Source organism: Gobio gobio (assembly GCF_949357685.1).
Source record: "Gobio gobio genome assembly, chromosome: 14".
Taxonomy (NCBI): Eukaryota; Metazoa; Chordata; class Actinopteri; order Cypriniformes; family Gobionidae; genus Gobio; species Gobio gobio.
In genome coordinates this window covers 50,179,502-50,188,077 of record NC_137107.1, presented here as the reverse complement: position 1 = coordinate 50,188,077, position 8,576 = coordinate 50,179,502, and the positions used below count along the sequence as shown (strand labels likewise).

The window sequence follows — 8,576 nt, the reverse complement described above, 5'->3', positions numbered from 1 at the left end:
AACAGACGCCTCTCTCACTGGTTGGGGCGCGGTCATGAATGGCCGCTTCGCGAGGGGCCCATGGGAGGGCCGTCATTCTTCCTGGCATATAAATTGCCTAGAGATGATGGCGGTCTTCAAAGCTCTAAGGAGCTTTTTCCCGGACCTCCGCGGTCAACATGTCTTGGTACGAACAGACAATACGTCTGTTGTAGCGTACATAAATCATCAGGGGGGTTTGAGGTCGCGCCCTCTATGGCGCATCAAATTCTCCTGTGGTCCCAGGGGAAACTGTTGTCCATCAGGGCAATGTATGTCCCGGGGGTTCAAAATCAGGGAGCAGACATCCTGTCGAGGCAGGGGCTGAGGCCCGGGGAGTGGCGTCTCCACCCAGAGGTGGTGGAGGCCATGTGTGAGAGGTTCGGCCCGGTGGAAGTGGACTTATTCGCGTCTCGAGAGACGTCCCACTGTCCACTGTGGTGTTCCCTCACGCATCCAGCCCCGCTGGGGTTGGATGCCATGGTTCAGACGTGGCCGAGGCTGCGTCTGTACGCATTTCCCCCGATTGCTCTGCTCCCGGGAGTCCTGGAAAGAGTCAACAACAGGGGGTCAGCCTACTTTTAGTAGCACACCGTTGGCCGACGCGAGTTTGGTTCTCGGATATCATAGCTTTGCTGGCAGGTCCTCCATGGCAGATCCCTCTGAGGAGGGATCTCTTATCTCAGACAGGGGGCACTATATTTCACCCCGGACCGGAGGTTTGGAACCTGTGGGTCTGGCCCTTAAGGGGGTCAGGAACCTAGAGACTGGCCTGTCGGCAAGAATGATAGAGACCTTACTCAGTTCCAGGGCTCCATCTTCGAGGAGACTGTACAGCCCCAAGTGGTGAGCCACTCGGTGCAGGGAGTGTGAGGTGGTCCCAGTTAACTGGCCAGTGGCTTCAGTGCTGGAGTTCCTCCAAGATCGCTTCCCTGTGGGTCTAACCCCGTCCACACTCAGGGTGTCCGTGGCTGCCATAAGGCTTTCCACACTCCTTTGGGTGATGGGCTTGGGTAGACACCAGCTGGTTGTACAGTTCCCCTGTGGGACTCGGTGGATGCGGCCTGTGGCTCGTTCCAGAACTCCCAACCTGGGATCTGGCAGTGGATTTTGAAGGCTGGCTGAGGCCCCCTTCGGACCATTGGAGTCGGATGGACCAAGGGACTTAGGATTGGTCAGTTCCTTGGTTCTTCAGGCATTACATCCCCCGCCTCACGTGACGGCGGAGTGACCTTCACTGTGAAGCACTTTTGAGTGCTGGGGCTCAGCGCAGCAGTGTCCAAGGCGAGACCTTTTGACCTGCTGCACGTGAGACCTTGACAGTGGTGGTTGGAAACCAAGGGGTTTCCCCCAGAGGGAATCCTTTCTGTATGATCAGGGTAACGCGCAGATGCCTTCGTTCCCTAGTCGTATGGAAGAAACCTTGGTTTCTGTCCCAGGGGCCAGTGTTGGGACCGTCCTGTTGCCGGGAAACCATTTCAACAGACGCCTCCCTTCATCGGCTGGGGCGCGGAAGGAAAAGGAGTGGAGAAGTATCTCCCTATGGTGCTGGCGCTAGGGTATTCAAGGCCTAGTTGTGCCCGGTCTCCGGTTTCACACTAGGACAGGCGTTACCCTCGGTGTGGGCTAGTGGGTACTCGTTCCCCAAAGTGTCTAACCAGACGCAGTGAGAGTTCCCTCGAAAGGGAACTGCTCGGGTTACGACTGTAACCCTTGTTCCCTGAGTAGGGAACGAGCACTGCGTCTCGTCACCACACCTCGGCACGCCTGGAGCGCATGCTTCAGAGCAATAGCTGCCGTTTCAATGCGCCGGCTCGCCCTTTATACTTCCGGGTACGCCGTCACGATGACGTCATCACGCACGACCAATCAGATTGGGCTAGTTTCTATACGGACTTCAGATTCGCTAGTGCTTAGGGAGTATCCCCAAAGTGTCTAACCAGACGCAGTGCTCGTTCCCTACTCAGGGAACAAGGGTTACAGTCGTAACCCGAGCAGTTTTTTGGTCTTGGTTGAGCTTGTGCGTAAAAGAAGTTCAAGCTTTTTAAATTTGTGTTAACTGTATGAATTTTGTGTAAAATCAACAATAAATGTGTTAATTGTATAGCCTACACAGACAGATGTTGTGCTAACTGTGTTAAGAGTTTGAGTTTGAGTAAGAGTCCTTTTAACAGGATATTTGTTAAAAGTATTGAAAAAATTGTCATAGCGATTGTAAAAAGCTGTAAGATATGAAAGTAATCAAAGTCCTGAAGCTTGAAGCCGAGAGCTGACTACACCTTTGATTCAAAGCATGATTATTGTATTTTACTCTTTAATAATTAAATACATTTCAGTAAAGTAAGTAACCATTCAAAATAAATTTTAAATTTTAGATTTTTTGTGTTTTAAGGCTTTGAGCAATAACATCCCACAGAGAAGTCTTCTGACCAAATTGTCATTGACCCGACTTACTTTACCTAACCTGAGAATAAATAATAAGGTCAAAGGTGTTAAGATCAAAGTACACACTGTTAAACAAAGACAAAACAAATTAATATGTCATATAGGGTAGGGGTGGATCTTTGAGTGCTGTGATTGGATGGCCATCATGGATGATTCAGCTCAATCTGTGTATAAATCTGAGGCTTCACTCGAGAGTGTTGTGGTAATACACTGTCTCTGTTTCTGCCTGATCATTCTCACAATCTGAAGATTCATCTCTCAATCAGGCCAGAGCTGTAGCAATGCATCACTTCTTTTCCATTGCTTTTTCACTGCTAGCCATTATTGGGCAGCATGTGAGCGTTCAGACCACAGAGAGACGTTCTGAGCGGAGCTCAAGCAGAATCATATCATTGCTGAGTGTGGAGAATGGAGGGCGCTGGGGGACTTTGAGGACTAAGAGCATGTGTCCCGATGGAACGTACGCCACAGGATTTAGTCTGAGGGTAAGTTGGGCATTGACTCTATTTTGCTAATATGGCGGTGTTTTAGTGCGTCAAAGGTTAATTTACTGAAGAGTTGCTGTTAGTTATTTTATTATCTCCAGGAAACTGCACCTGATTTTTAAAGTGTCTGTGTAAAACTAAAGAGCATGAAGAGAAATGTTACTATGGGTTGGGTTAGAGTTAACTCTCTTTCAAATGGAAGATTGTCTCAATGTTGTTGTTGTTTTAAGGTGGAATATCCTATTGGTGATGGTGATGATACAGCGCTCAATGGGATTCGTCTTTACTGTGCCGATCGGTCCAGAGGAGTTATATCCTCAATTGAGTCCGAAACCGGATAGTAATGGACTTACTAGCTTGCTTCTTGCATTGAGTGTTTAAGCTAAAGAATTGAGGATTTTCTTGCAAATAATAGATTTGATCGAGAAACCTCTTTGTGTCTTTTCTTCAGCTGGGGTCAGTGGACAGATGTCAAATGGTGTCCTTCTGGATATTTGAGCGCTTTCCAGCTGAGAGTCGAATCTCCCCAAGGAGCTGGAGATGACACGGCCGCAAACAACATCAGGTGAGCATGCGGTGCTATCAGTCATCCTGGTTTTATTTTGCTATTTAAAGACTCAGTTTCCCCATCGGCTGTTCAGTTACAGTTTACAGACGCTAGGACACATTTCTCAATACTTCACTTTTTCAAAACTCTTCACACAGGGATCACAACAGAAATCTGTGAGGGCCAAACTGTTGATCATTTATCATTGCTTTGACAGAAAATGCATTCAATGATCAATTTACATGAGTTCTTCTCTCACTTAGACACAAACACCACCAAAACTTTATGAACCTACAGGCCAATTTGCACATGTTTACACACTCTTTTCAAAACTGTTACACTAAAGTTCAAAACCTAACAAAACACAAAAATGAATAAGACAGAAATTTGAAATTTCAAAGATACTAGATGAACACCTACACAGGTGTTAGTCTTTCAATTCATTACCATCCATTCAAAAGAGGAAAACTTGGGAATATGTTGTATTGTAAAGTAAACATTGTCATGTGACATAAACTGCAATGAATTATAAACACTAGAGAGTGTCATTCTGGTTTTGTAAATAATTTTTACTAAATAAATGATTGTATAATGCTATCTGATGTTTGTGTTTTTAGGTCTGTGTTTTATGAGTGGTAAAGTGTGTTTGTTTGTTGGTCAAACCTTTGCTAGTGTTCTGGAAGAATGAGTTGATTTGAGACATGAATGAAGTGTTTTGGTAGTTTTAATGCATGTTGAATGTGAAATGAACTGTTGTGCCAAGCTGAAAGTGTGTTAGAAGAACTGTGTGAAGAGTTTTGAAAAAGTGACCCAACTGTTGAGAAATATGTCCTAGTGATTGTAAAACACTGTAATATCAGACTCTCAGCCTCAGCTGCTGTTCGTGGATGTGATTGGGCTGCAGGCGATCATGTGACTGACATTCTATCCAACAGCACAATCAGATATTGCATCATAATATTGTCACATCTGAATTTATTCCAGGTTCAGATGCAGTGATGGTTCTGAGCTGGAGGGTGACGGCACACCTTGGGGTTACTGGGGCAACTGGAGCCCAACATGTAAGGGAACAGGAATCTGCGGCATCCGCTCGCAGCTAGAACAGCCACAGGGAAATGGAGATGACACCGCTCTCAATGACGTTTGGATGTACTGCTGTGCTTAAGGTGATGTGAATCTCAATCAAACACTCGGACTGACACACACTGCAGATCATCTAAATCTGTGTTTTCTCTTTCAGGTGTATGAGGACGACAAGAACAGCAAGAAGATCAAATGAATTGTAATATTTGATCATCATACTATGATAAACTAACATGAACCATGTCATTCAACAGTAAATCTAATGCACAGTCAGCCGGTCATTATCACAAAACAAAGCCTAACTGGACGATCAGGTCATTTACTGGACATCCCGCCTATTATTGGAGTAAAGACTCTTGAACTTCTGCTGTCAGTCAAAACTGGTGCCAAATATCAGCATTAAAGTCTTTCTAAACAGTGCCTTGTTGTAGTTTCATTATTTTGCTTTACATCAGATCGTTCATTACATTAGTGCATGTGGCAGATGGGTCTGTGTATCTTTTGGCCATTTGATGTTCCTTATAGAAACAGGTATTACAGTTTTTCTCAATCGATTTGGTACATTTCTCCAAACTCAGGTAACAGCTCTTAAAACAGTTAACACAGCAAACTAAACACACTCTTATGCTGGCGAAACCGTTAAGTATTCACTGCACAATGAAACACAGCATTTTATTCTAGTAATGCATTTATTCAAATTCAATATTAACATCAGAACTAAAAGTGTGTTCTCTGTTGATTTTATAACAAATTCAGCTGAGGATACAAAAGAAATAAATGAAAATACATGTTTTTCATTAAGTTCTTTAATGAGGCGTTCAGGTGTAGAACAATAAGTTGTCACCACACACACACAAATATGTGTGTGTGTGGTGACACAAATATGAGAGAGATGGCGCCGAGGACGGCCGCAACGTCGCAAGCTCTGCTGAAGCATTGTAGTTTTTTGTTTGTTCTGTTTATAGTTTTTGTGTTTTTTGTCTTGGATGTTGTCTGCCTTACTACGTACGACAGACAGACACTTTTGGACATTGGTTCGGCAATCGCACACCGAAAACCGGACTTTAAATTCATCAACGACGACACGCCGTTTACAAACACAGCAGCGGAACCCTTTGTCTGGGTGGCCCGGCCGCGGAGACGCGGCCGGAGAAGGGGCTGTAGAGCTGGCGTACTCGTCAGAGTAAGACGCCGCGCAAACCGACCCCCGCTTCCCAGTATTTTACTGGCAAATGTTCAGTCTCTGGACAATAAACTCTGCGAGCTGAGAGCGCGGATCTCTTTCCAACGAGACACGAGGGACTGCTGCATTATCTGCCTTACAGAAACTTGGATGTCCGCTGAGATTCCAGACTCAGCCATCGAAACCACGGGGTTCTCCGTGCATCGGATGGACAGAGAAAAAGATCTCTCCGGGAAAAGCAAAGGCGGGGGTGTGTGTTTTATGATCAACCGATCCTGGTGTGACCAGAGGAACGTACACTCTATCAAGTCTTTCTGCTCTCCTGATCTGGAATTTCTCATGGTTCTGTGCCGACCATTCTGGCTACCGAGGGAATTCACCGCGGTCATCATCACAGCGGTGTATATTCCCCCACAAGCCGACACAGACCGGGCACTGAAGGAACTGTATAGGTCAGTGAGCGAGCAGGAAACCGCGCATCCTGAGGCTGCGTTTATTGTGACCGGGGACTTTAACAAAGCCAACTTCAAGCGCATCGCACCCAAATACCACCAACATGTTAGCATCAACACGCGAGGGAACCGTGTTTTAGACCACTGCTACTCCCCCTTCAAGGAGGGTTACAAGTCCCTCCCTCGCCCACCATTCGGCAAATCAGATCACGCGTCCATTCTACTTTTGCCCGCTTACAGGCAGAGACTGAAACAGGTAGCACCAGCCCTCAGAACCATCCAGTGCTGGTCGGACCAATCGGACTCTATGCTACAGGACTGTTTTGATCACGCGGACTGGGAGATGTTCCGGTCGGCCTCTGATGACGACATCGAGGTCTACGCTGATAGCGTAACGTGTTTCATCAGGAAGTGCGTAGATGACGTTGTTCCGACCAAAACAATTCGGCTGTACCCAAACCAGAAGCCGTGTATAAATGGGGATGTTCGCGCGGCACTCAATGCGCGGTCCCTCACCTTTAACTCCGGTAATGCGGAGGAGCATAAACAAGCAAGTTATGCCCTCCGGAAAACAATCAAAGCAGCAAAACGCCAGTACAGGGACAAGATTGAAGGACAGTTCAACACCACCGACTCCAGAAGCATGTGGAGGGGAATTAACATCATCACAGACTATAAAGGGAACTCAAACTCCACCGTGAACACCGCTGCCTCTCTCCCGGACGAGCTCAACACCTTTTATGCTCGCTTTGAGGGAACTAACACCGCCCTCGCGGAGAGAGAGCTCGCGGCTGAAGATACAGAGGTTAGTGCACTCTCCGTATCTGAAGCGGATGTTACCCGATCCTTCCGGCGGGTGAACGTCCGTAAAGCTGCGGGTCCAGACGGGATTCCCGGCCGCGTCATCAGAGCGTGCGCGCGCCAACTGGCTGGAGTTTTCACGGACATTTTTAACCTGTCCCTCTCCCTGTCTGTGGTCCCCACATGCTTCAAAACGTCCACCATTGTTCCTGTACCTAAGCAGTCAAAAACACTCTGCTTAAACGACTGGCGTCCTGTTGCTCTGACCCCCATCATCAGCAAATGCTTTGAGAGACTAGTCAGAGACCACATCTGCTCTGTTCTCCCCCCCTCACTGGACCCACTGCAGTTTGCATACCGCAAAAACCGCTCCACTGATGATGCCATTTCATCAACAATTCACACTGCTCTCTCCCACCTGGAAAAGAGGAACACATATGTGAGAATGCTGTTTGTAGACTACAGCTCAGCATTCCACACCATTGTGCCCTCCATACTTGACATGAAACTCCGGGCTCTCGGCTTAAACAGCCTGTTATGCAGCTGGATCCTGGACTTCCTGTCAAACAGACGCCAGGTGGTCAGAATGGGCAGTAACATCTCCTCACCACTAGGGTTGGGAATCGTGAGAAATTTTCCGGTTCCGGTTCCGGTTCCGCCTAACGATTCCGGTTCCGATTCCGGTTCCATTAAAATTATTAAACAAATAGTGGTAAAGGAAAAAGGCACAATACGCAACTCAAACAATCCATTTTGTGTTTATTACTTGCTCTAAAATTTATTTACAGGTTGGCAATGTCAAAAAAGTCCTGTACTGTACATATATTACAGTATTAATTAAGCCATTCTTGCAACACATTGTTTTTCAAATTAACACCTCTGAAATTGTCTTATTTACATTTTATCTCTCTGTCTCTGAATAAAACCAAGTTATAAAATATATTTATTAGTTATATTTATTAATTAGTTGTATATTAATTTAATAGTAATTCAGTTATTCAGTGAACTTGTAAATAATAAATTGCAATTCAGCATTACAAAGGTAATTGTGCCTAAACGGTTACCTAAACCATGGTGACTCAACGGTTGACAAATATATATATATATATATATAGGCCTTTCACTATAAATCTGGTATAAGCCCTGAGGCACTCTCTGCTGTAGCAAATGTTTTGTCAAATTGCTAGTGCAGCCTCCTTTGCATGTTATTAACTTTTCACGTGTTACATTTTGCTTCATTATCATTCATTCTTTGGAAATGAATCAATCCATACTTGTGACTTTCTCTTCGCCATGCTGGTGGTCAACGAGAAAATATCTGACGCAAAACCGTAAATGTGTAGCGCGAGGGCTTTCAGTGCTGAACTGCGTTGCACTCCTGGAAGCGGCAGTAATTAATATTCATGATGAGATGAGCCAGGGTTGCCAGGTTTTCACAAAAAAACCCGCACAATAGCACAATCGCTTCAACCCGCGGACATGAAACACAGCCCGCGGCAACAGTGGAAAGCGGGAAAACCACGGACTTGGCAACACTGGCTGTCACTCGGATACGCTTCCAG

General features: G+C 45.9%; 1 protein-coding gene across 1 annotated transcript; it reads left to right on the top strand.

Moving 5' to 3' along the window:
* Window positions 1-2,570: 2,570 nt before the first annotated feature.
* Window positions 2,571-4,998, top strand: LOC307137894 (vitelline membrane outer layer protein 1-like). Its single transcript, XM_079835901.1, has 5 exons — window positions 2,571-2,948; window positions 3,179-3,288; window positions 3,400-3,513; window positions 4,480-4,661; window positions 4,736-4,998. Exons 1-4 carry the CDS (start codon window positions 2,745-2,747, stop codon window positions 4,658-4,660), a joined length of 609 nt encoding a protein of 202 aa, XP_079692027.1. The 5' UTR covers window positions 2,571-2,744; the 3' UTR covers window position 4,661; window positions 4,736-4,998.
* The last annotated feature ends 3,578 nt before the right edge of the window (window positions 4,999-8,576 follow it).

Coding starts and splice junctions, on each gene's coding strand:
- LOC307137894 (XM_079835901.1), top strand. CDS start 2,745: ATGCATCACTTCTTTTCCATTGCTTTTTCACTGCTAGCCATTATTGGG. Junction 2,949..3,178: donor CCACAGGATTTAGTCTGAGG/GTAAGTTGGGCA, acceptor TGTTGTTTTAAG/GTGGAATATCCTATTGGTGA. Junction 3,289..3,399: donor ATTGAGTCCGAAACCGGATA/GTAATGGACTTA, acceptor TCTTTTCTTCAG/CTGGGGTCAGTGGACAGATG.